Source organism: Podarcis raffonei, chromosome 10 (assembly GCF_027172205.1).
Source record: "Podarcis raffonei isolate rPodRaf1 chromosome 10, rPodRaf1.pri, whole genome shotgun sequence".
Classification (NCBI taxonomy): Eukaryota; Metazoa; Chordata; class Lepidosauria; order Squamata; family Lacertidae; genus Podarcis; species Podarcis raffonei.
Genome location: NC_070611.1, coordinates 2,222,004 through 2,248,408, shown reverse-complemented (window position 1 = coordinate 2,248,408; position 26,405 = coordinate 2,222,004). Strand labels below are relative to the sequence as shown.

At 42.3% G+C, this 26,405-nt stretch overlaps 1 protein-coding gene across 2 annotated transcripts; it reads left to right on the top strand.

The window, feature by feature from the left end:
- Positions 1-26,405, top strand: SEPHS1 (selenophosphate synthetase 1). Of its 2 annotated transcripts, none has more exons than XM_053405755.1 (9): positions 1-69; positions 2,729-2,997; positions 9,602-9,705; positions 10,950-11,057; positions 12,278-12,432; positions 13,859-13,949; positions 15,585-15,684; positions 20,002-20,214; positions 25,129-26,405. In XM_053405755.1, exons 2-9 carry the CDS (start codon positions 2,805-2,807, stop codon positions 25,341-25,343), a joined length of 1,179 nt encoding a protein of 392 aa, XP_053261730.1. In that variant the 5' UTR covers positions 1-69; positions 2,729-2,804; the 3' UTR covers positions 25,344-26,405. The 2 variants fall into 2 exon arrangements, with proteins under 2 accessions (XP_053261730.1, XP_053261729.1); XM_053405754.1 differs by lacking the exon at positions 1-69 and adding an exon at positions 1,003-1,216.

The following is a 26,405-nucleotide window of genomic DNA, read 5'->3' as shown; positions in this document are numbered from 1 at the left end:
CGGAGGGGAGTCCCGTTCGCGGGCGGCGGGCGGGCGGGCGAGCGAGCGAGGAGCAGCCGGGGAGACGCGGTAAGAGGGCGGCCTGGGCGGGCTTAAAGGGGAACGCGGCCCTGCCCTCAGCCGCCAAGCTGCAGGGGCTGCGCAGGAAGGAGAGGCCGCTCCGCCGGCCGGAGGGGCGCGGCGGCGGCGGCGGCGGCCGAGGCAGAGAGGGCCGGGCGGGCGGCGGCGGCGGCGGCTGGCTTGGGGCCGCTGTGGGCCAGAGCGGAGTCTGCGGCGGGGGCGGGGAGCTGCGCGAGGGCGGCGAAGGGGTTAAACTTTCCACCCGCCGACATTTTTCCCTGAGAGGAGAAAGAGGGGGCCGCGCTGTCTGGCCCGTGGAGCCCCAGTCGCCTCCCCCGGCGCCCCCCAGCCCGCTGCCTTCGCTTCCCGCCGCGCCTCCCCGCCTCCGAAATGCCTTTAAAGCCACCCGCGAAAGGGTTAAGGCTCCTCTTCCTCGAGGCGCGCGCCCGACGCCCGCCTCCCCCTCCCCTTCTTCCAACTGCCCCCTCTCGAGGCGCGGCGCATGGCGGGGGGGCCCTCCCAGAGGACCCCCCCCGTTCTGTTCGCCAAGGGGCCGCTTCGGGCAGAGAGGGAGGCGGGAAGGGCCCGTCGCGAAGGGCAGGCGAGAGGCGGGGGGGCAGAGTCGCCCTCTGGGCTCCCCGGGCCAGGCATGGTTGCCAGCCCTTTCCGCACGTGGCCGGGTTTCCTTCCGGATAGGCGTGTCGGCCTACAATGTCTGGTGTCCCCGCGCAGAATCTCGGAAGGGGGGAGAGTCGCCTGGCCCGAGCCCTGGCGGGGCAGGAGTCTCTTGCTCAACGTGGGGCTTGAACCCACGACCCTCAGACTGAGTCCCCTGCTTTACCAGCTGTGCTCGTTTGCCAGATCTACGGTGAAGCAAAGGTTAAATTCTCGGAGAAGTGTTGATTTTTGAACTAATGGAAACTGGGTCTTTTCCGGTGCAACTGCGGACAGACTTCATGCAGCACTTTAATTCTAACTCGTGTGTTCTCAAAGTTACAAAACAAACTTGCAATACATTGTTCTAAAGTGGATAAAGTATGGTGTTGTGAACACTGTAGTTGTTTGGGACAGCTCTGCAGTCTTCTTTCCTCATTTCAGAAAACAGGAAAAAAACGTTCAGTCAAGATACAGAATGTTGCAGCTTTTAATTGTATAGGTAGCTGCATTAAGTACTCCCGACTCTTTGTATGGCCTATAAGGCTTAGTTTTCCATGGGGAAAATAGGTGTCTGTCATTCAAACAATGGATGGGTGGAGAGCTCCCTATGCCTTCTCCCCCAGCATTGTTGGACTCCCAACAACCCCAACTAGCGTGGCCAGGGATTGTGGAAGTTTGTTGTCCACCAACATCTGGAGGGCCACAGGCTCCCCAGCCCTGCTTCAGGAGATTGACACCTGTTTGGGGGAACAGAATGAGGAGAAAGCTACTGTTTTGTGTGTTAAAGTTCAATTGTTAATAGGAAATGTAGAGGAATCCATAACTTTTTACTGCCTATTAAATACCGTGGGCACAGTTCCCACTGAAACTGATTTGTTGATGTTACTGTTTCAGTTTCATAGTGTCATGGGTGCTTAACTTTGCTTGGACTGTGCTTCAGACATAATGAACTCAGCTACATAAGTAAAGAAAAAATGCTTTATATGCATTATAACACTATGACACTGTGGAGTCCCATCTTTCACTAGCAGACTTTCCCTTTATGAAGTTTACTGCAGGTTTAACTGAATCACTTTTTTGATGTGTCTAGATCCAGCCAATGTTTATCTCCTCCACTGCATACCGCACAAATGTCCCATTTTTTTCCTGGGTGACCCAAAGAGCGCAGAATCAAAATATGTGTGTCTTTTTGTTTCATGCTCTTGGTTCTGCACCTTCGCTGGCCACCACTTGCCACACACATACGAGGTGGGCCACAGCTTCTGGAAGAATGGCGCCACTTCTGGAAGTATTGTCACTGTGGCCCTTCTCTGTGTGGCAGCAGGTGGACGCCTAGGCAGCAGTGGGGAGAGTGAGCAGGCAGCAGCAGCAGGATAGTGTGTGGGGATGTCCCAATTTCTTCTTGGGAAATGTTGGAGCGTATGCACCTAAGGGTGGAGCAAAGTGGGACATCTTGGGCTGCTTACACAGGTCAATTTGCTATAAACATAGCCAACCTTTAAAGACCTGGTTTTCTGTAAGCCTGTAGCAAGATCACATATATGCTAATATTATGCACTGAATTCGGTCCAGTTGGCTCGGCACAGCACTTCCAAACTCATGTTTGGCATGTCATTAGAGACATAAATTGAATTCAACCATGGTAGATGTTCGCTTGCTACTTGTCAAAGTGACCTAAGGAGGGTGGGTAGTTTTAGATCCATCACCTGCTACAGAACTTGCAAGGAAGTAATTGTGCAGGGGCTTTATATGCAAAAATGAATGTTGCCTATTTTTTAAAAAATGTCAAGAACTGGTAGCCTTAGTGAAGGAGGCGTCTGTTCTTGCAATGTATGGTTGCAGCTCAGATTTTTAGATAGAAGGGGATAGATAGATAGATAGATAGATAGATAGATAGATAGATGATAGATAGATAGATAGATGATAGATAGATAGATGATAGATATAAAACTATTCTGCATAACAAGCTGAGAAAGTCTATATTGTATTAATACTTCTTTCTGCAAACTAGGATAATTACCACGAAAACATACCAACAAATATCCTGAAGAAGAGAAAAAGCTTCTGGTACTTATTGTGTGAGAATCATGTCTGTCCGGGAGTCCTTTAACCCAGAAAGTTATGAACTTGACAAGAGCTTTCGGCTAACAAGATTCACTGAACTTAAAGGCACTGGCTGTAAAGTGCCTCAGGACATTTTACAGAAATTGCTTGAATCTCTACAAGAAAATCACTTCCAGGAAGATGAACAGTTTTTGGGAGCTGTTATGCCTAGATTGGGTAAGCAGTAATTCTTCAATGAACACATTAATTAAAAAACAGAAACACAAGTAAAACTTGAAGCAGAGATGCTCAAACTGAAATACAAGTTGTTTAAAGGGTTTTTACATTTATTCTTATTCTTTAAGTTTTGTATATAACTCCCCTTAGAGGTATGTGAGTGAAGGCAGAGCATAATTTTAAAAATAAAATCAAGACTATTACTGATTCTTATCCTGTAACTCCAGAATAATTATGGTGTTGTGCCATTTATTTATTTTAAAAATCTTTATTGAAAGTTCAAAAAGTACATAAATATGTGCACCAGACATGGTGAGACACAAACAAGAAAGAGAAACAACCTGTGTAGAAGGGAAAACAAAAGGGGGAAGGGGGACCCAAAACTATATACAGTGGTACCTCGGTTTCTGAACATCTCCATTGATGAACATTTTGGGAACTCGAATGCTGTAAACCCGGAAGTAAATGCTTTGGTTTTCAAACTCGTCTCAGAAGTTGAACCGGAAATGTGGCTTCCATATTGAGTTTTCCGTTTTGAGGCTTCTGTTTTGAGTTTTCGAATGTTTTGGAACTCATATGGTCTTCCAGAACGGATTATGTTCGAAAACCGAGGTACCACTGTATTTTACCTAGGTTGTTATTGTACTTCACCAGATCTTAACCTATTACAGTACAGTGGTATCTCTGGTTACGTACTTAATTCGTTCTGGAGGTCTGTTCTTAACCTGAAACTGTTCTTAACCTGAAGCACCACTTTAGCTAATGGGGCCTCCTGCTGCCGCTGCGCCACCGGAGCATGATTTCTGTTCTTATCCTGAAGCAAAGTTCTTAACCTGAAGCACTATTTCTGGGTTAGTGGAGTCTGTAACCTGAAACGTTTGAGGGCTGTCTTCCTGTGCTGCTTCAGACATGTGGTTTGTACATTTTTCTTGGTACATTTATGAACATTTATGACATATGTAGGACCTTAAAATTCTTATTACAGTGGCAAGATTGCGTTTATATGTTGCGAGTTTGTATAAGTCTTCAATCCACTCGTAGAAGGGAGCCACATTTCCCCGCCATCAGTCTTTTTCTGTGGTAAGGGCATGGAGAGTCCACTCAAATAGTCCTTTTGTAAGGTTCCATGTGCTGGGCATATAATTCAATAGGATATTTTGCTCTGTTAATGGTAGGTTGTTCCATACATTTCTGTTGATGGTTTGTTACCTTCTGCTAAAAACCTTTCAATGTAGGACAGTGAAAAAACATATGTTTTAGATAAGCATTATCCCTATTGCATCTCTAACAGCCCTTCTTTTAAACAAACGTAATGGGCTCCAGTATATTCTAAATATTATTTTTTGTTTCGTGAGCCTCAATTTAAGATCCAGAGACACCCTTGTTATACCAGTTAAAACAGTTTCCCACTGTGTGGTTGAAATGGATATCTCTAATTCTTTATTCCAACCCTCCCTCAATACCTGTATATCAAAATGGTTTGCTGATAGCAAATATTTATATATGTTGATCGCCGTTTTTGTTGTTGTGTAAGAATTAATCAGCTGCTTCAATATTTCTGGGGTCTCTGAGGCTGTAAAAGCTCCTGGTCTGTAGATGGTGGTTAGCAAGTGTTTTGTCTGGAGATAATGCCAGTGAGAATTTGTAGGTAATCTGTATTTGTCTCTTAAGATGGAATATGTATAAAATTCATTCTCTTCGTTTATCAACTGGTCTAACGTTAATGTACCCAAATTCATCCACCTCTTCCACATGACCATTTCTTTCTTGATTTTTAAAGACTGGTTTCCCCACAAAGTCGACAAATGTGTTGTGCCATAATTACAAGCCTCAGGCTACTACTACAGCTCCAGGATGAAAGGAGGGGGGTTGGCGACTTATCAGCTTGGCTCAGCATTTCTGAGGTGCTCAGAGTGCTTTGGAACTACATGGCCAAAACAAGTCCTAGCCCCATTTTGCAGCTCAGATCTAGAGAGGGCCCTGTGACTTGGGTTTCATGCTTCACTTCCATGTAGTATGATCCCCTTCTGCAGCTCCTCATAATGCTTCTAAGTTGGTGAAAAAAGGATGGTAGACTACAAAAACAAAAATGTGTGCTTTTTCTGCCAAAGAGTACGTTTTATATTCTTTTAAATCTTTGGTTCCTGAGTATTTCACTTTTTAATTTTCAGAACATGGTCATGTTATGTGATAAATTTCAGAATGGGAGCACCAACATTTTCATTGACTGAGATTTAAGTATACATACAAAAGCAAATTTGGAAAGCTAATGATTTGAATCAACAAATATCACCATTGTCCTTTGGGTTAACTGGACTATAGCCATAATCCTGTTGTAGCAATGGCCAACTGGCAGCGTCTGGGGCACAATTGGCCCCTGCTCACTTCTTGATTCCCCCCCCCCGAACCCACCCTATCTGAGTGATGCTGAAAGGAGGGCCTACAAATAGTTCCACGTTGTACCAAGCCTGTACTATTCTTTCCTACTTCGCTGGTGCACTTACTACTGCTACCACCACACAGAATGCTCAGAGGCCAGTTGTTGTTGTTGTTTATTAAATTTTTATAACACACTTCATCTGTAGATCTCAGGGTTGTTCACAGCATAAAATATAAGATTTGGTGTTTTTACACAAAATACATAATAAAAACAAAGCAAACCCCTTACCCCACCCCCTCCCAAATAGGTTTGGGGGGCATTCAATACTTTACATGGCTGGATCACTCAGGGATTCCAAGCCTTGCTTCTTACTAAGAAAGCACCTCATGTTTTAGAGTTCTTTGAGAGTGTCAACAGGTATGTGGATAAGAGTGATGCAGTAATCTATATACTTGAATGTTTGAAAAGCTATTGATAAAAGCCTTTGTTGAGGGAATTTAAATAAATTTGGCACAATGGGATTAGAGGGCTGGCATCTTATGAATTTGTAACTAGCTAAAAAAGAGAAGGTAGACCACAGGAATGAATATAGTTTTCACAAGGGGGGCACATAACTTGGTTCCCCAAGGATCTATATTGAAACTGATTCTTTTTCGCGTGTTCATAAATGATCTGGTGTTAAGCATGAGCAGTGAGGTGACCAAGGATGGACGAAATCAAAAGAGTGTCTCCAAATTGGGTGAAGGAGCAGCAAAATGGCAAATGCAGTTCAGTATAAATAACTGTAAAGTCTTGCACATTGGAACAAAAACTCCTAAATTTACATGCACACTGATGGGATATGAACTAGTAGTAACCAATCAGGAAAGAGATATTTGTATTGATGTGGACAGCTCACTGAAAACCCTGACATAAAAATAGAATTTGGGGCCGTTCGGTGAAACTGATCTTTAGGAGATTCAGGATAGAAGATACTTTACACAGTGCACAATTAATTTATGAAATTTGATGCTGCAAGATGTGATGATTACTAGAATAATTAACTCTGAAAGGGGATAAGATAAACTCATGATTTTTAGTCATGGGTTTTATAGCAATATATTAAAAAATTAAAAAATTGTCCAGTAGCACCTTAGAGACCAACTAAGTTTGTTCTTGGTATGAGTTTTCATGTGCATGCACACTTCTTCATAGTATCTGAAAAAGTGTCCATGCACACGAAAGCTCATACCAAGAGCAAACTTAGTTGGTCTCTAAGGTGCTACTGGACAATTTTTTATTTTATTTTATTTCTGCTGCATCAGACCAACACGGCTACCTACCTGAATCTATAGCAATATATTGTTGTTTTTTAAATCATGATTTTCCAAAATGCAAGCATATATTGCATATCTTGGATTCCAACGTATTGTACTTGTACATTACATTTTTGACATGAAGAAGAGTAATAAGAACCTGTTAACCCTCCCTAAACATGTCAGGTAATCAACACAGACATATTGTTGTTTGCTTGTCTGTTGTTTTACTTTTTTTGGTATCGTATCATATTTCTTTTTCCAGTTCATAGGTAATGTTAGAAGGACAATCCATAGCCGTCCATGTGTGGCTGGTGGATTATTTGGATGGTCATGGTTTATGTGCTGAATAAAGGAATACCAAGTACAGTGGAACCTCAGGTTACGTACCGTACTCCTTATGAACGCTTCAGTTAACGAGCTCCGTTAGCCCGGAAGTAGATGCTCCTGCTTCCAAACTTTGCGAGCGGAAGTCACACGGCGGCAGCGGGAGGCCCCATTAGCGAAAGTGTGCCTCATGTTAAGAACGGTTTCGGGTTAAGAACGGACCTCCGGAACGCATTAAGTTCGTAACTGGAGGTACCACTATATTCCTAAGGATTATGTTGCTTAATCTCAGTTTCAACAGCAGGAGAGAGTTATTACCTTCATGCTTGTGGGTTTTCTTCGAACGCCTGATTTCACTATTGCAGAAGCAGAATGCTTGGCTTGATGCACTTTGTTCTGTTACTCTGCTGCAAGCAGGGCATGATGAGGCAAGCCCAAGAGTGGTACTGGCCAGAAAAAAATAGCATAGTTGTTCACAAATTTCCCTCCTAGCTATGAACTGGAATGGCCATCTGTCATTAGTAGAGATTCCTGCTGTCAGGCCTGGTCGTTGTCCTCTTCAGATCACCACACAAATGCTTCTTGTTCTTTTATAACTTTTTATTGCGTATTAACAAAACATTCTTATAAACGGTTCTTAACTATTATTCCTCAGAGTCACTTCTTTCAGATACCTTCTGAGCTCTGCTTCTCCATGACCAGCCACCCTCAAAATGGCGAAGGCGCCTTTCCCTTCGCTTTCCCGCTCTTTTTTCTAACCTCCTGGCTAGAGCTGGCTTGTATCTCCCCTCCTCCCAATCTGAGCTAGAACTGAACCCTTGCCTTTCCTGGGAACAGCCGGTCCCTCCCTGTTGTTCCTCTTGCTCCCTTCTATTAGATTCACTGCTCTCCTCCCCCCCTTGGGGAATGCTTTCTCCCTCTGATAAACTGAAAACTTCTAACTCTTCCCTGACACCTGCGTTGCAGGGAGTCAGACTTGATTGCCCTGGGGACCCTTCCAACTCCTACAGTTCTATGTTTCTATGACTTGGGTGAGGAGTCAGGCATATCTTTGTGCCACTGCTCTTTTGGTCTACAAAGAGAGTTAAGCTGGGAGTGTGTGGCACCAGGTTTAACTTTTTTCCAAGTACCCCATTGATGGTGTAGGTACAGCAGAACCTGATTCATGCGTGACATTGTGCATTTCTGTGAAATTTTATAGAAATTTTGATTTTCAACAAATTATAAATACAGTATAACAAAAACTACCCTGTTTTCCTTCTTCCCAGAACAGATGATCAGTCTTATCAAATCTTGCCATAAACTTGTTTGTGAGCCCAGTGGATAGCAATCTGAAAAGACTCTTTTGCTCAGAACACTGCAAAAGTATCTCTAAGCTTTAAGAAAGATCAAGGGGAAAATGGAACATAGGGGTTAGAAAGAGGTCCCAAGTCCTGGTATCATTTGGTCTTTGAAGCTGAGAGATGTATGGAAAACCTTTCTGAACAGTGCAGGAGACTTGGTTTACTACCTCCCATTTCCTTTGCTTCAAAGTGGTCTTCTTATAAAACTATTCGCTAATCAAGGGTCTAATAAATGCATATTGAGAGTGCTTTATCTTGGAGGTCATGGGGGAATCTATAAGTTCTGTGGGAGATTCACCCTAAATTATATGGTTGAAGCCAAGGAAGTACCAGAGCACCCATGTCATTTGTTCCTGACTACAAGTTCAACTACAAGTTTCTATGAAAGCTCTTAATGTCTAAATTCAAAGGGCCAATCTCATGCAGCGCACATTGCTCTCTCGCTCTCTCCCTCCCTCCCTTTGTTAAATCAAAAGTATAGATGGCAGCTTTTCTTCTACCAGGTTCTTATCCGTCAGAGAAGGCCGCTGTATTTTTGCAAGAGAGATGGTAAAAAGCTCTTAGGTTCTGCAGCAATTGGATGGTCAGGCAGTTTTCATAAGGCTGCACACCACAGGAGGAGACTGAACCTCATGAATGGCTGCTGGCTAATGTGCAGATCTGCTATCATCATTTTGTCCTAATCAGCTTGTGTGTCTGTCAGTTGTTTTCTGTAGGCAGACATGTTTTAAAGCAGAGCTCAGCAACCTAAGGCCCATGGGCTGCTTCTAGCCCATGAGCTTCCTGGAACCGGCCCACGGCTGTTCTGTGGATCGGCATGGGGATTCTGTGCTTTTTCCCCCGCAGCACCATTTTTTTTCCTCGCCACGGTGACCGACTTCCGGGTCGGAAGTGTGCTGGAAACAGCGTATGCACACGGGCACTCCTCCCCCCCAGAAGTGCACTGGAAATAGCTTGAGCACACGCACGGGCGTGCATGCTCCGGCCCACCTGAGAGGTCTGCCAGTGAGTGGACTGGACCGGCCTCAAAAAACATTGCTGACCCCTGTTTTAAAGACTAGGGTTGTCGGGCTGATGTTTAATGAGGAGAAACAGACTGGTGTATCTCCCCAAACCTCACTAGCTGTTGCTTCCTTTTGAATTTCATTGGTGTGTAAGGAGTCTTTGGGTGAGTGGGGTGGGCAAGGATAGAATATACTTTGAGAAATTCAAGGAAATGACTTTTATTAATTGGTAATTAACTGCCACTGTCTTTACAGGAATTGGAATGGACACTTGTGTTATTCCTTTAAGACATGGAGGCCTATCTTTGGTCCAGACAACAGATTACATTTATCCTATTGTGGATGATCCTTATATGATGGTGAGTTGCCTAAACATATGTATGGGGCGGGGGAAAGGTGCCTGTTAGCTACCTAAATTGTGATTGGCGAGCATTGTTTTGGGCAGTTCTAGACTTTCTCTGTTGTGATTGGACAGTTGACCTGCCAGTTTTGTGAAGTTTTTCTCCTGTTAGAGGCAGAGCTCTAGATCTGAGCTTTGTACTCCAGTTGTCTTGGGATACTTTGAATCAGAACTGTACTGTATTAGGATCACTCTTGGACTCTTAACTAAATACCTGCTCTCCATGAAATTTATTGCCCAAGGTACTCCAACCTACTGTATTGATACAAACACATTCAGAATAGCAAGTATGAAGTCTGCAACTGGGTGCTGCAATCCAAAGAATCAGTATATACATATGGAATATAACTGCAGGTACAATCACAAGCGTGTATGGTGTTTGTGCTACAGCTGTTCCTATTACTGAAAAGACGAGTTGCTTTTTAATTGAATATCATTTAAATGAATATCATTATATCTTGCTGATAATGGAAACTGCTGGATGCTGACATCAAATGAAACTCCAGCTGTATGTGCAGTTATGTGTCACACATGCCTGTTGTTTCTTTATATTGCAGACAAGGTTTCATGTGTTCTGTTCTGCTTTGTGGGGGCTAGGTTTTTTGCAGATGTGTGCAGCTTGAAAATTACCAGTAACAAGCAATTTCTGTCCAGCTATGCCTGGGACAATTTAAAAGTCCTGGTTTGTGAGCAATTGCCATATTCTTTTAAAAGGGAGGAGGAGGGGACCACTGGCCACTTTCACTTAACTCTGATACATTGACAATTTGCCACTTCAGCCTAACACTGAAATGTTGACACTGGTTAAATATCTTCCAGAGCTGTCTGCTGTGTCTCTTAAAGGAAGAAATAGATAATCATTCACCAATGCAATATTAAAATGTTTATTAAAACAAAGGAATTCTAATTGTAGTAGACCTGACTGCAAATGTATATTTCTGCCTGGAGGTGGTGCCACATATATTACAGAATTCTGGACATTATTGGCAATGCAGTACACTAGAAGCATGTTTTAATATAGTTGTAAAAAAAAAATGTTCCCTTTGAAACAGAGTATAATAATCTTTAGTTCATTATCTCTGCCTTTCCATTGTTGAAAAGTTTGGGAGAAGGATGTATCTTTTCCCCCTATCTTATTTTGTAAAGCAGCACATGAATTGATGATGCTTTGTAAATTAAATAATTTTTTTTGGTGTGTTTTAGGGACGTATAGCCTGTGCCAATGTTCTTAGTGATCTTTATGCTATGGGAGTCACTGAGTGTGACAACATGTTGATGCTGCTTGGAATAAGTAATAAAATGACAGATAGGGTAAGTACCGTAAATACTGCTATAGGAATGCATCATGCTAACATATTGCCTTGTGTCCCTGAAAATGAACACCAGCTTTCATAGAGAACAATGCAACCTTTATTCCAAGCATCCACAAGAGAATCCCATGTTTGTTGTTGAACATCTATCAGTTATCCTAGGATAACAAAAACATTTTTTCCCAGCTTCCGTTATGATTCATGCTCAAAGAAAAAAGAAAGAGTTACATTTATATACCACCTTTTCCTCCAACGGTTCTCCCCTTCCCATTTTAAAATAGTTGTGAAAAGAGTAAGCAAGCCTAGGGGAGACCAGAGGTGGGCTGAGTGTTGTGGGAACTGGGCCAGTCTGCAGCTACCAGGGCCAGGTGAGACCAGACTATTTTTGTAGTCAGACTAAAACATGCACACAGGCTTTTGCGGTTCATACCACTATTGGGGTACAGCAAGGTGCTTGAAGGTAGTTGGAATGTTTTTTCTCACACAACACTTTGGTGAGTGCATAATATCAAGCAATATATAACTTCTGTTTAATCTGGAACTCACAAATACGGGATGTCTACTTGCCCAATCTTTGTTTTGCATTTTCATCTCATTATTGAATGGCACAATGTGTGGGAGGGGTGCTTTTTTGCTTGGCATGACTTGTACCATGCAGAGAAGTGTTCTGCTTTTCACAATGTACATTTGTATTGTTTTGTGTTCCCCTGTACATACCTTGCTGTATGCTTTTTATTAAAAGTTTTGGATTCAGTGGTACAGAGATGGGCTTCAGTCGAGTGGGGGCTTCCACAAACAAAAGGAGGAGGCTGTCCTGAAAGGTCAAGCAGCTCCCAAGTGCAAACATTTTAGAGGTGGGGTAGAATGAGGGGAAAGAGAAAAGTTGCAAAAATCTCTTCCCCTCTCCATTAATGGCAGTTGAAAGCACCCACTTTCATGAGTAGAGTACTCGCATCTCTACATGTAACCCGTTTAAGCATAGGTTTTGAATCCAATAAATTGTTCTTAATTGTACTTGTACTTTAAGTTTTTGGAAAATGTGTCTCAAAGACTTTAAAAGAAACTGTGAAACATTCTGCTCTGGTTTTGGTTTGACCAGTAGCTCCTATGGATGGTTTGTAAGTTAAAAATGGATTCAGCATGTACTGGTTTGCACCTCCAGACTGGATTTTTTCCCATTGATTATAGAGTTTTTCTGCTTGTGTTGTTTCTGATCTCTAGGAAAGGGACAAAGTAATGCCTCTAATTATCCAAGGTTTCAAAGATGCCGCAGAAGAGGCAGGAACATCGGTGACTGGTGGTCAGACAGTATTAAACCCTTGGATTGTTTTAGGAGGAGTGGCCACAACAGTCTGCCAGCCTAATGAGTTTATAATGTGAGTTGAAGCATTTAATCCTATGCAAAAGGGGTTGTAAAATATTAAAAGGGGTAGGTACTGTTAAAATTCTGGATATTTCCTTTCTGTAATGTTATCTGTAAGAAAATTGATATTTTGGCCTTTGGGTTCTTGGATATTAATCATACATGTCTAACTGCAGAATCCTATAAATATTTTCTTGGACATAAGTCTTGCTGTGTTCAATGAGGCTTACTCTCTAGTAAGTGTGTTTAGAATGGCAGCCTCAGAAACCCTTTTCATTTGGAGAAGCATGTATCAAGAATGAAAGTTAAGCTTCTGTTCTTCAATGAACTCTGGTGTCACATTCTAGATTAGAATGTTAATTGAATGTGACCATTACCAATTTTTTTAAAGGTCCTTGAATAACATGTATAAACATACCCAGGAAATCATATTAATAGTTGCCACTGTATTCAGCATACAGTGGAACCTCGGGTTGTGAACGTGATCCATGCGGGAGGCACGTTCGCAACCCGCAGCGCCACGTCTGCACATGCGTGTGACCCAATTTGGCACTTATGTGCAAAGTGTTATTTAGCACTTATGCGCGAGCGCCGAAACCCGGAAGTAACACATTCCAGTACTTCTGGGTTCAGCGTGTTCGTAACCTGAAAACGTGCAACCCGCAGCGATCGCAACCCGAGGTATGACTGTACTGGCTACCTGTTACATTGTACCCTACAATGTAGAATGAACATCCTTGGAGCACTATGTGGCTGTAAATCCTTCCATGATTGCAGTTGTTGGCTTTGAAGTCTGCTTACTTTGTTTCTCCTTGATACAATAACTTACGCTGAAATCCTAAGCTTTTGAAGGAGGAGGAATTAGATTTCTACATACAGAACTGAGACCAGAATCCTGCTACGGAAGCTAGACATAAAAAAGATCTATTATAGGTAGCGTGAGTGGCTATTTCTCATCATTAAGCACTTTAAAAACAATCCTCTGAAACATGAATAAATGTCAAACGAATTATTTAAGCCACCTAAACAAGCACATTTCATGGGATTTCAAAAAGTATTTTTGTTATTTAAATAAAATCTTTGACCTTTTCTTTTACTTTGTCTTTGTGATTATATTCTTTTTTTAAAAAAAAACCACACACGCACCAAAGGTCTAGTATCTGACTGATTCACAGTATAGTTCTGAAGATGTTGTTTTTTCATTGGTTACCTGTAGTATCTTTCCATAGCCTTCTGTAGCTGGACAGAGGGCTACTGCTACTCAGTTTGAGATGCAAAGTTCATAAAATTGTCCTCTGGCATTTCACTTCTCATAGTCCTCAGTTTTAGAGTAAGCTCTTTTGGTGGTTGAGCATTGTTGTATATATTCTGTGGAATGCTGACTGGGAAATAGTCACATCATATGTGTCTTTTTACATATATGGGTGTCTTGTTTGCAGGCCAGACAATGCAGTGCCAGGAGACGTGCTTGTGTTAACTAAACCCTTGGGAACGCAGGTTGCTGTAGCTGTCCACCAGTGGCTAGATATTGTAAGTAAATGCGTCTGAATGGGGTCGGAGTAAAGGATCAGAGAAATAATCTGTGTAGCTCTTTATCTGAGGCAGTTATCTTAACCTTGAAAATATACACCTGTTTAATCAGTATTTGAACCAGTGAATAGGCTTAAACCTATTTACATAAACTGCTAACAATTTGCTATTGAAATCTTTGAAACTGGGGTTTTGCTCTGCAAGTATAGATCAGTTAATTATCTAGAAATTTAAAAAAAAATCTCTGAAATGCAGTATTAGTGGTAGTATTGAAACTTTTCACTGTAAAAGCACATCTCTATGTATATTGATATAGGGCATCTATTTTGATAATGTTCTTTTCATTGTGCTTGATGAATACTCAGATGGTGATGATGATGATTTTATGAATTTAAATTCATGCAAAGATTGCAGGGCAATTCACAACATAAAAATACAAAATGAGAAGACAGAATACATAATAAACCAAAAAGAAACCAATAACCCCCTCCCACAAAGACATTTAAAAGGCCGTAGACTGTTCAATCAGTCAATGGTTTAAAGATACGTGATGAAGGCACTAGGTGAGCTTTCCTGGGGTGACCGTTCCACAATGGGGAGCCACTGCAGAAAAGCCCCATTCTCATGTTGTTGCCTCTTGTGGAGGTGCCACACAAAGAAGGGCCTTAGATGGTAGTTGCAGGGTTAGTAAACCACTAGTAAACAGTATATATTGACAGTTTTTTAAAGCGTGTCATCATTTTAAGAAAGGTAAAGTATAAATAAAAGCAAGTTGGGCTATCATATATGTTACATGCAAAGGCCAGGAGTTTTCTTGGCACACTTCCTACCATCTTAGGATGAGGAGACATGAAGGAACAATTCAGGAGATTCCATAGTTTTTTGAATGTGGGATATTCCTTTTCAGATCTTGCAGTCCCATTTGAGTATTCAAGTACTCACAACCTAATTGAAAATGAATACAGATTGTTTAGAGACCCTTTGCTTTGAGGTGGATTGGGGCATTCATCAGACAGATTTACTGTCCTCTGCCCCACACTGTTAGGCAGACTTGAAATGCTTCTTGATTCATTGTTGCACCTGGTTTCCCAGGTTGCATCCGTAATTAAGTGTGATTTATGTGTGTAATTATGTGTGAATTATGTATTGTGTGTTCATATTTTTGACATTAAGGCTGCAACCCTACACACTTACCTGATAGTAAGCCCCATTGAATACAGCAGAACTTTCTTCTAAGTTAATATACACACTAGACCATTATTGAGGATGGTAGAAAGCCAAGCAAACTGTAAAGAGTTCCAAAAGCAGCTCTTTAATGTGGGTGAATGGATAACATTATTGCAAATGCAGTTCAGTGAAAGTAAATGTAAAGTGATGCACATTGGGAGAAAAAATCCCATCTTCATCATCTCCACTAGCTTAGGTGACTTTAGAAAGGAATTTGCCTTGAGATATGTTTTGAAGGCAACAAATAAATGACAACAGTAATAATACTTGACTCCTGTTGGAAGCAAGATGCTGGACTACATAAGACCTTTAGTCTACTGCACTTTAAACAAAGTAATTGCATCACATGCAGAATTTATGTAGTTAAAACACAGATAGTTTGATCTTGTTTTTTCTTCAACATACTAGCCAGAAAAATGGAACAAAATCAAGTTGGTGGTTACACAAGAAGATGTGGAGCTAGCCTATCAAGAAGCAATGATGAATATGGCAAGACTCAACAGAACAGGTATGAGAATGGGGTATACATGCTTCATGATGAAACTTTTTGGAGTTAAATATGCCTAAATAAGTCACTAAGAGGCAAACAGTTTTTGAAAAGCATGTACACCGTTTGTATTAGAGCTGGAAAAATATTAGTGTTGCAATAAATCAGAAATAAATCAGATTTCCAAAGCCCTCAGAATATAGAGGCCTTTGCAATGTTCTGAAAATCAAAATAGAAGATCTTGGCTTCCTTTTTAAAAGTAGGATCAGAGGACATCAGAACATTTTCTCTGCCTTTGATTGAAATGACAAGAATGGTTACTCTTGCTATCCTTGCCATGGCTTCATACCTAGTACTCCCTTTCTCTCTGGACAGATGGTTTTTTAAATCAAACTTTGGTTGTAGAATTTCTGCATTCTTTGCAAATACAGTGGTACATCAGGTTACATACGCTTCAGGTTACAGACTCCACTAACCCAGAAATATTTCTTCAGGTTAAGAACTTTGCTTCAGGATGAGAACAGAAATTGTGCTCCGGCAGCGTGGCAGCAGCAGGAGGCCCCATTAGCTAAAGTGGTCCTTCAGGTTAAGAACAGTTTCAGTTAAGTACAGACCTCCGGAACGAATTAAGTACTTAACCCGAGATACCACTGTAGATGAATAAACTAATGCTTGTTGTAATCTGCCAGAGCATTCCATGTTTATTGAGGTTTCAAGGTTGGAACGGTATGGAGAATGGCATTGTAGTGCTTCTGACAGGTGATGTGAACTTGATTTTAAATAAAAGCAGAAGTTCTGGTTCTCTGTCCCTCCTGCACCTTTTGTATGATCAGATTTGAAAGCCGTTATGACAGGGACCCATCTATACATCATTGGGAATTGTTAAACATTCTTCAATTTCACTCCCAACACAGTGTTTGGCAGAACCTTCTGGAACCCATAACCTATTCAGAGTTGCCTGTGTAGCAGACTATGCAACCCGTCTCCAGCTTGAGCAATGCAGGGGAACACGGGAGTCTTCCTTTTTTCTTGATAGGGAGTATGAGGTGTAGGAACAAGGGAACACTTAACTGTGTGTGTGTTTGAAGTGGCCTCAGAGAGACCAATTTCCCTTACCACTTCGCTTCAACTACCTTGGTTTAAGAACAGCTTAGTTTATGAACAACTTGGATTAGGAACGCTGCAAACCCGGAAGTAGGTGTTTTGATTTGTGAACTTTGCCTTGGAAGCAGAATATGTTTCGCTTCCTGTTGTGTGTGTTCCATTTATAATTTGAGTCCCCCCCTGCTATGGGAAAGCACGCCTTGGTTTAAGAATGGACTTCTGGAACGGATTAAGTTCGTAAACTGAGGTACCACTGTATTTGGTCCTACAGAAGGGCTTTTCAAACATGTTAAAACTTTCTGCCATTGTGGGTGGCCCCAGGTCCATACAGACACTTTTTAGTATGTCCTATAAAAACTGCTGCTAGTCAGTGATTAATGTTTCTTTCAATGTTTGTGGAAATAACCTATGATGCTGGTTTATTTTGTATGGTGCACAAATTGAGAAACTGCTTACCTGATAGTTTATAAAGCTGTTCTAACTATCTTTCCGCAGGAGCATCATCTAAATATAATTCCCCTAAAAGGAAAATATCTTTTAAGTGGCGTGTGTGCGCGCGCATGTGTTTCAGGTCTGAATATCCCAAATCTATTATACATAGAGAATGAAAGAAGCTTAGACTTCAGTTCGTTTGAAATTAGGTTTTCCTACTCACTGGTCATGTAATTAAACTTATTAGTATGTAGGGAGCATATGTAGCCACTTAAATAAAACAAAGTTGAACTTAACCTGGAACTGTTCTTTCAAAGTTGTAAAATATATTTACATGACACTTCCTTCTTCTAACTAAGAACAATACTTTCCAAACTCCTCATGCTTTGAAAGCTACATTGAACAGCACCCTAGAATGTGCCACCTGTAATGTATACTAATCATTACTACATTTGATGACTACCTGCTCACATCCTCTTACCTGCTCACCGCTTCTATTGCATCTGCAGAAAATAGCAGGAGACATTTTCAGGTGGTTCACAATTTAACGGAACCACCTTTGGGGTTCCGTTAACCCCAAGATCTCCTGCAATGATTTTGCAACGATTTTTGCAGATAAAGTCGCTCAGATTCGGAAGGAAGTAGACTCCACCGTGGGAGCAGGGCCACGGCAGGAGAGTGCTAGAGTCCTGTCTAGTAGAGTTGCATGGAATCAATTCCAATCTGTTACCTCCAAGGATGTGGACAGGCTGCTTGGACGAGTGAAACCAACCACCTGTCTCCTTGATCCTTGCCCATCCTGGCTGATAAAAGCGAGCCGGGAAGGGCTGGGCGATGGGCTCTGCGGGGTGGTGAATGCTTCCCTCTGTGAGGGAGCCTTCCCAGACCCATTGAAAGAGGCGGTCATTAAACCGCTTCTTAAAAAAACATCTTTGGACCCGGCCAATATGGCCAACTATCACCCAGCCTCAAATCTTCCATTTTTGTCTAGGTGATTGAGCGGGTGGTTGCTGAACAACTCCAGGCACTCCAGGAGGATGCGGACCATTTGGATCCCTTCCAGTCAGGATTCAGGCCGCCCCATGGGACTGAAACTTTCTTGGTCATGCTGGTTGATGATCTCCAGCAGGCTAGGAACAAAGGTGAAAACTGTTTCCTAGTTCTGCTGGATTTCTGAGGCCTTTGATACAATCAATCATGACCGTCTAGAGGAGCTGGGGGCACTGTTATACAGTGGTTCCACTCCTCCCTCCTGGGTCGTGTCCAGAAAATGGTGGTGGAGGATGAGTGTTCAGACCCCTGGGCTCTCACTTGTGTTGCCTCAGGGTTCTGTCCTCTCCCCCATGCTTTTTAACATCTATACAAAGCTGCTGGGAGAGATTATCAGGGGGTTTGGGCTGGGTGTTCATCAGTATGCGGATACCCAGCTCTACCTCTCTTTCAAATCGGAACCAGTGAAGGCAGTGAGTGCCTGGAGGCAGTTGGAGGATGGATGGCGGCTAACAGATTGAGGCTGAATCCTGATAAGGCAGAAGTACTATTTTGGGGGGAAAGGGGGCAGGTGGGTGTGGAGGACCCCCTGGTCCTGAATGGGGTAACTGTGCCCCTGAAGGACCAGGAGCACAGCCTGGAAGTCATTTTGGACTCACAGCTGTCCATGGAGGCACATGTCAATTCTGTGTCTGGGGCAGCTGTCTACCAGCTTCATCTGGTATGCAGGCTGAGGCCCTGTCTGCCCATGGACTGTCTCACTAGAGTGGTGCATGCTCTAGTTATCTCCCGCTTGGACTACTGCAATGCACTCTACATGGGGCAACCTTTGAAGGTGACTCAGAAACTACAACTAATCCAGAATGTGACAGCTAGACTGGTGACTTGGAGCGGCCGTTGAGACCACATAACACTGGTCTTGAAAGACCTACATTGGCTCCCCGCACGTTTCGGAGCACAATTCAAAGTGTTGGTGCTGCCTTGAAAGCCCTAAATGGCCTCGCCCAGTATACCTGAAGGAGTGTCTCCACCCCCATCATTCTGCCCGGACACTGAGGTCCAGCACCGAGGGCCTTCTGGCAGTTCCCTCACTGTGAGAAGCAAAGTTACAGGGAACCAGGCAGAGGGCCTTCTTGGTAGTGGCGCCTGCCCTGTGGAACGCCCTCCCATCAGATGTCAAAGCGATAAACAACTACCTGACATTCAGAAGACATCTTCTTCTGGTTCAGGGAAGTTTTTAATGGGTGACATTTTAGAGTATTTTTTGTCTCTGTGGAAGCCGCCCAGCATGGCTGGGGAAACCCAGCCAGATGGGCGGGGTACAAATAATAAATTATTATTATTATTATTATTAATGACTGATGTTTCAATGTATTTTTAGTCTCCTTCTGGAAGCAGCCTAGAGTGGCTGGGGAAATCCAGCTGGATGGACAGTGTATAAGTAATAAATGATGGTGGTGATGATGATGCAACTTCATTTTTACTCTTTCTGCAACATTTCTGAGTATTTTAATAAAACCTAGTTCAGAATTACTGCTACTACTACTGGTACTATTTCAGTTCATTACCTGCCCTTCACTATGTGGTCCATGGGTGAATTACAACAGTTTCAAATTCAATATGGAAAACAGTTCATATAAATTACAGTCACAGGAACAGGGTGGGTCCTGAAACCACATCTCTTGTGTCAAAGTTCAGAGTAAAGTGATGGGTCTTGAAACTTCACAGTACGTAACTTAAACTGGTTCACAAAGTGGTGGAAAAGAAACTCCAGAATTCATCGTAATGTTTTCTCCTGTTTTCCATTTCCAGCTGCAGGACTGATGCACACATTCAATGCACATGCAGCCACAGACATCACAGGCTTTGGAATCCTGGGGCATGCACAAAATTTAGCCAAGCAGCAGCGCAATGAGGTTTCTTTTGTTATACACAATCTTCCTGTTCTTGCCAAAATGGCTGCAGTCAGCAAGGCGTGTGGCAATATGTTTGGCCTTATGCATGGGACGTGTCCTGAGACTTCAGGTAAATCTCCCTTTTTAAAATAAGGTTTTTCTCCTAAGAATGTCATAACATACCATATCTATAGCAGGAAATTTAATATGAATCTGTGTCAGCAGTGTCTTGGCCAGGCAAATGCTTACTTCATGTGACTGGGCAAATTTCCAAACTTTGTGCACTGCATTTTTAACAATATTTGAATCATTTCATGGAGAGCAGGATGCATATTGCTGAGATTTATCTTTATAGAATTAAATGGCATTTGTATATTTGTGAAGTGCAGCCTGCATTACAGTTGGGACTGGGAATCAATTCTAGGTAGGTTGCAGTGCGTGAGATGTTGCATTTCTGCAATTGCAAATAGCCTTCAGTGAGACAAGTAAAAAGGAAGGCTTGCCATATTGACTGGACAAAGCAGTAAGAACTTATTTGGGCAGACCAGTAAATTTAAGTAAATATTATGAACACTTCCTACATTGAAGGATGCACCACACATTCAAAAAGCAAATTATAAAGATGTCAACTCTTTTTGCTAGCATGTAGCTTTCAAGAAACTCCCTTGGTTAGTCTAATGGACTAATAGCTAGAGAAGGCCAGTTAAGTGACCTTGCTAATTCTCTTGGGCTACATAAGATACCATTGATCATGGCATCCTTCTGGAGAGGTTGGTAGTAGGAGGCTTGGCTTTTGGTGGTTCTCTTCTTTGGAGCACTGATTCAGAAGGTGGCCTACCTGAGGGATTACTACTTTGCCCGATAACCTTTATGTTGAGGTGTTCCACTATATTATTATCATCATCAATTGCTTTCCGTGAGGCACCCTGAAGAGGTTTACAATATAACCTATATATAAAACATTTTTTAAAAATAATAATTTTAAAACAGCAGCAGCACATATGTAAAATTAATTCAAAACAAAGACAAATATCAATTGGGATAAAGATTCTGGATGGCTTGTTGAAAGAGGAATGTTTTCCCCTGTTGTTGAAAGACAGTGGAGAAGGTGCCTGTCTGATATGCAGTAGGAGGGAGTTCCAAAGAGACTTTAAGTAAAGATAAAGGTAACCCTGACTGTTAGGTCCAGTCGCGAACGACTCTGGGGTTGTGGCACTCATCTCGCTCTATAGGCTGAGGGAGCCGGCGTTCGTCCGCAGACAGTTTTTCTGGGTCATGTGGCCAGCATGACTAAGCCACTTCTGGCGAACCAGAACAGCACACGGAAAAGCTGTTTACCTTCCCGCTGGAGCGGTACTTATTTATCTACTTGCAATTTGACGTGCTTTTGAACTGCTAGGTGGGCAGGAGCAGGGACCAAGCAACGGGAGCTCACCCCAACCTTCTGATCAGCAAGCCCTAGGCTCTGTGGTTTAGATCACAGCGCCACCCGCGTCCTATAAAGAGACTTTAGTGCTACACTTATGGTATGATTCTGACAGTGTGTGGAATGGTCCACCTGATAAAATGGTGTCTGCAAGATACCCTGTCCTGCATAGTTGGGTATATAGGGGGAAAGACAGGATCCTGATCCCAAGCTTTTTAGGGTACACCAAGTCAAATCATTTTCTTATGATCAATGACCAGTATCAAGACAGACACCAATTATAAAATATCACCATCCTAATATGCAGCTGCTGAAAAACTGCATTAGCTGCCGCTTTGCTACTGATTACTGGTAATGTACACCAATACCAGCAATCAGTAGCAAACCAGCAACAAGTGCCATTCTTTCAGCAGCATATTAAGATGGTAATATTCTGCCTCATGGAGCTGTCCAGCTGTTGCATTTTGCACCAGCTTTCAGCTTCTGGGTAGCCTTGAGCAGTCGCACACAGTGCATTGCAGTCATCCAAACTTGTCTCCTGTGCATCTTGCCACGTGCACAAAAATGCTGAGAGAAGTCACCTGGGAATTTAGAGTGGGTGCCATGAATATGGTGATTACACTCAGCGCGCTCTCTCTCTCTCTCTCTCTCTCTCTCCTCTCTGTGGGTTGAGGTAGCGGAAGTGCAGAACCATTTTCCAGAATGCAGGCCAATAAACTGAATCAAACTCCTGACAAATGAGGTTCTATCACTACTTTAGTTGCTCAAGGACATGATGTTCAGTCTGCTCTAGACTGAGTTACACTCTCCCAAAGGATCGTGTTTGCAGTTTAGCAATACTGTTGTGCCAGAGGTGGGTCAAACTTGGCCTGCGAGGCTGTTTTCTTCAAGCCCTGCTCACCTGCCATCATATGTGACATCAGGTGGAGCCTTGGGCACAGTGGGGCACTCCTGGTCATGCACTGGCAAGTGAAAGCAGCTTTGGCTCTATTGCCCATAAGCTGATGGGCAATAGAGCCGAGGCATGCTAGATCGGGTGTGGGAGCAGCTTCCCTGTGGAGAACACCCCTGCATGCCGCATGAATGGTGCTTGGAATTCCTGACTTCAGACCGCAAGATGCCCAGTCCACCAAGGCTTAATTCTGCAGCAAAGAACCGTTGAGAAGAGCACGCCTGGCAGTACTGGGCAGCACAAGATGGCGTGACCCCGTTGGCATACAAACACTGCATTTTGCACAAGCATTGCTTAAAGAACTTCTTCCAGAGGTCAGTAGATGGTGCTCTTTTCCCAGAGAGCCCAATTAGCCACTGCTGCTGTGTGTTTAGTGCAAGTTCTAGTCTGGAATAGTCTCCCAATGTCCACAACATCGTGGCTCTAGACCAGGTGTGTGTTTTGCAAATTACACAGAAGGGCAAGAAAGCAGTATTATGTAGGGAGAAAAAAAATCTTAATGGAGTAACATTTCTGAGTACGCACTCCTAAGGGTTGGTTTCTCATGTTGGCCTGGTTCACATGGTCACATTAAACATCTTTAAAGTAACGCTAATGCGAACACTATTGTGAACAAGCAGCGTGCTGGTGCACACTGCCGAAATTGTGCTTCACTGTTCCCCTGCTGCTGTTGCGTTTCCAGGAAAGAAGCCATACTCAGGCTTGTTGTACGGGCTGAACATGGGCTCCTGGTTTCTTTCCTCGTCAGGCTGGGCCGTTCAGACAACACAACAAGCCAGACTTGCCTTCTTGGTAGCCGGGGAGAAGCAAAGTGGCCAGAATTTCAGCAGTCTGCAAAGGTACACTGGGCATTCACATTAAACCATAGTTTATTTTAAGTATGGTTTGATGTAACATAATTCACACATCAGAGTAAGTTAATAAAGGGTAGCATGCACAATTAGGTACTATTTGTGTACATATTCATCAATATTAAACTTCGCCGTTTACCTGGAGTTCTTTTAGCTCATTCTTTGTACGTCTCTCTGTAGTGTGTAAATAACCTGCACAAATTAGCCTCCATTTTCCATGTTCAAAAGCAGCCAAGTTACTCAGATTAGGTTTTATTCAGAGACAGACTCCCAGCTTTGTAGTTCACATTTGAAAAGTTGGTACAAAAAACTGTGTCTACTTTTCAAACACTGGCTAAGGAACTTTCTGAAGATCCTTTTGGAAACCAAATTGGATACCAGTTTGATACCATCCACCTTCTGGAGCGCCTGTCCAAGTTAGGGGTGGGTGGCATCACTTTGCGGTGGTTGCAGTCCTACTTGGATAGACATTGCTGGGTGGGTGGTGCTTGGGGAGTGCCCTTCAATGTTGGGTTCCTCAGGGTTGGATCTTATTCCCTATGCTGTTTAACAGCTACATGAAACTGCTCAGTGGGGTTATCTGGAGGTTGAGGGCGTTGTCAGCAATGCCCTTATGGCACACAGCTCTACGCCTTTACATCTGCACACAGTGAATGGCTTGACTGTTGTTATGCTTCAGTAGTAGGCTGGATTGTGGTTCTCTCCTCTCCATTTTCCTGGAATGGTGGGGGCAGAAGGGCAGGAAGGTGACCAAATAAAATATGATTACATGCTTGCAGTACATGTAGGCAAGAAAACCTGCATGTGGATGAATCCCCACAGAAAGCATCCTTGTAGAATTTTTAAGGCCTGCTCTGTCTCCAAGCACCATATTTGTTATCTTTATTTTCTTCACCAAAGAAGTTCATGCTAAGTCTTGGTAGGAAGGATGCTGATAAATATAAATAATTTTTAGTTCAAAAGCTTTTGCTGACTGATAACCATGTATTATATAGCAATGTCTGTTGATTTGGCATGCTACTCACTCCAAAGAAGCTGTTTTTCGTTCTGGAGTTAATGATACAGTATAAGGACCAGCATCTTTTGATGCCATTGTGTGTTCTTTATTCATTTATGTATTTTTAAAAATGCATAATATCACTGGTGGATATATATAACTATGTCTGATGAGAACTTGGTTGAAAAACTGTTACAGGAGTTCTCAAATGGTTTGCATGGTTGTTGTTAGTCATTTAGTCGTGTCCGACTCTTCATGACCCCCTGGACCAGAGCACGCCAGGCACTCCTGTCTTCCACTGCCTCCCGTTTGGTCAAACTCATGCTGGTAGCTTCGAGAACACTGTCCCACCATCTCGTCCTCTGTCGTCCCCTTCTCCTTGTACCCTCAATCTTTCCCAGCATCAGGGTCTTTTCCAGCGAGTTGAGTCTTCTCATGAGGTGGCCAAAGTTTGCATGGTGAGCTTCCCCAAATAAAAATAAGATAAAATGCTGGGCTTCTCCTAGCTTGATGCAGAGAAAAATTGCTGGTGGCTTAGGTCTGTTAGAAGGAATACTGAAATAAAAGGAAACAATCAGAATTACATGGAAGAGTGTTTAAAGATCCACAAGACATAGATGGAGGGAAGCAAAATCTCATGGAAAATACAAGCCTATTCAATTGTACTTTAGCATCATCAGTCAACAAGGATGCCCAGACTTTGTAGCTGAAATAACTTTTACCAACTTCCATTTTAAGAATGGTGGGATTTAGATTGGAGTAATTGAGAAGGTTTGTAGTGACTTCTGATCTGAACTGTCAACTCTTCTTCCTTTCAGGAGGACTCCTTATTTGTTTACCACGTGAACAGGCAGCACGTTTCTGTGCTGAAATCAAGTCTCCGAAATATGGTGAAGGTCACCAAGCATGGATTATTGGGATTGTAGAAAAGGGCAACCGCACTGCCAGGATTATAGACAAACCTCGAATCATTGAGGTAGCACCACAAGTGGCTACTCAGAACGTGAACCCAACGCCTGGAGCAACTTCTTAATCTAGATGAAATAGCTTTTTTTTTAAATAGATCTATTCCTTTATCATTTTACAGCCTAAAGAACTGTAAAAAGAAAAAAGAAACACGTTGTGTCTGCAAATCTGGTGGCCTTAGGTCAGTTTGAGTGGATGCGTTTAATAAAATAAAACCCATTGCCTTTTTTCCTGTTACATTAACTGAAGATGCACCTAATCTTGAGGCAGCTTCTGAGTTGAGAATTATATTGTTATCCAATACTGTTGATTCATTTTGAATCTTTAGACACTTATCTCTCGCCGCATAGGCTCTTTTTTAAAAGGGTGCTTTCACGTAGCACAGACATTACCAATAGTGGTGTCAAATAGCAGTTTATGTCCTTTTTCACTATGTGTATATTTATCATTAGGTCTAATTTCAGATGCCTTGAATGAAATTCCAGGAAGGCAATAAATTTGATAAAGTGATGCACAGTGCTTTTATCCATTAGCCAAGAGGGTTGCATGTCTACAGTCAATCTTTGATTTGTAAAAGTCTTATCCGTGAGCATCTAAAACCCTGGACATTGCTTGGTAATACATTCTGCTAAAAACAAGCAAGTGCTGACTTTGCATGGAAGCACTTCAGAGTTGAAGGGAAAAAATAATTTTCTTCTTTGTAGATCAGACAATATTTACTTGTATTATCAATAATTGTTTCTTTTATTGATAGCATAAATGATGATGCTCAGTTTTGCAATGTGATTGGGTGTGCTATAGAGCAACAAGGTATTGCCAGCCAAACAGGTTATTGTATAATCATTTACAATTCACTATATGATTAACTACACAAATAATTTTTAAATGTAACCAATTTAAAAAACTGTTTTGTGGATGGTAGTGTTTAATACATTTTATATTTTGTATAGTGATTATTATAAATCTTTTTTGTTTTCTTAAATCAGCTGTCTAGTATAATGCCTAGTATTTTTGTTCTCTGCTCAAAATTCATTTTTGTGCACGCTTTTGTGATGTGTTTAATATCTGCATTGCCAACATTTCAGCCTGAACTTAAGCTTATTATTTGAATAAATATTTAATTTTTTTA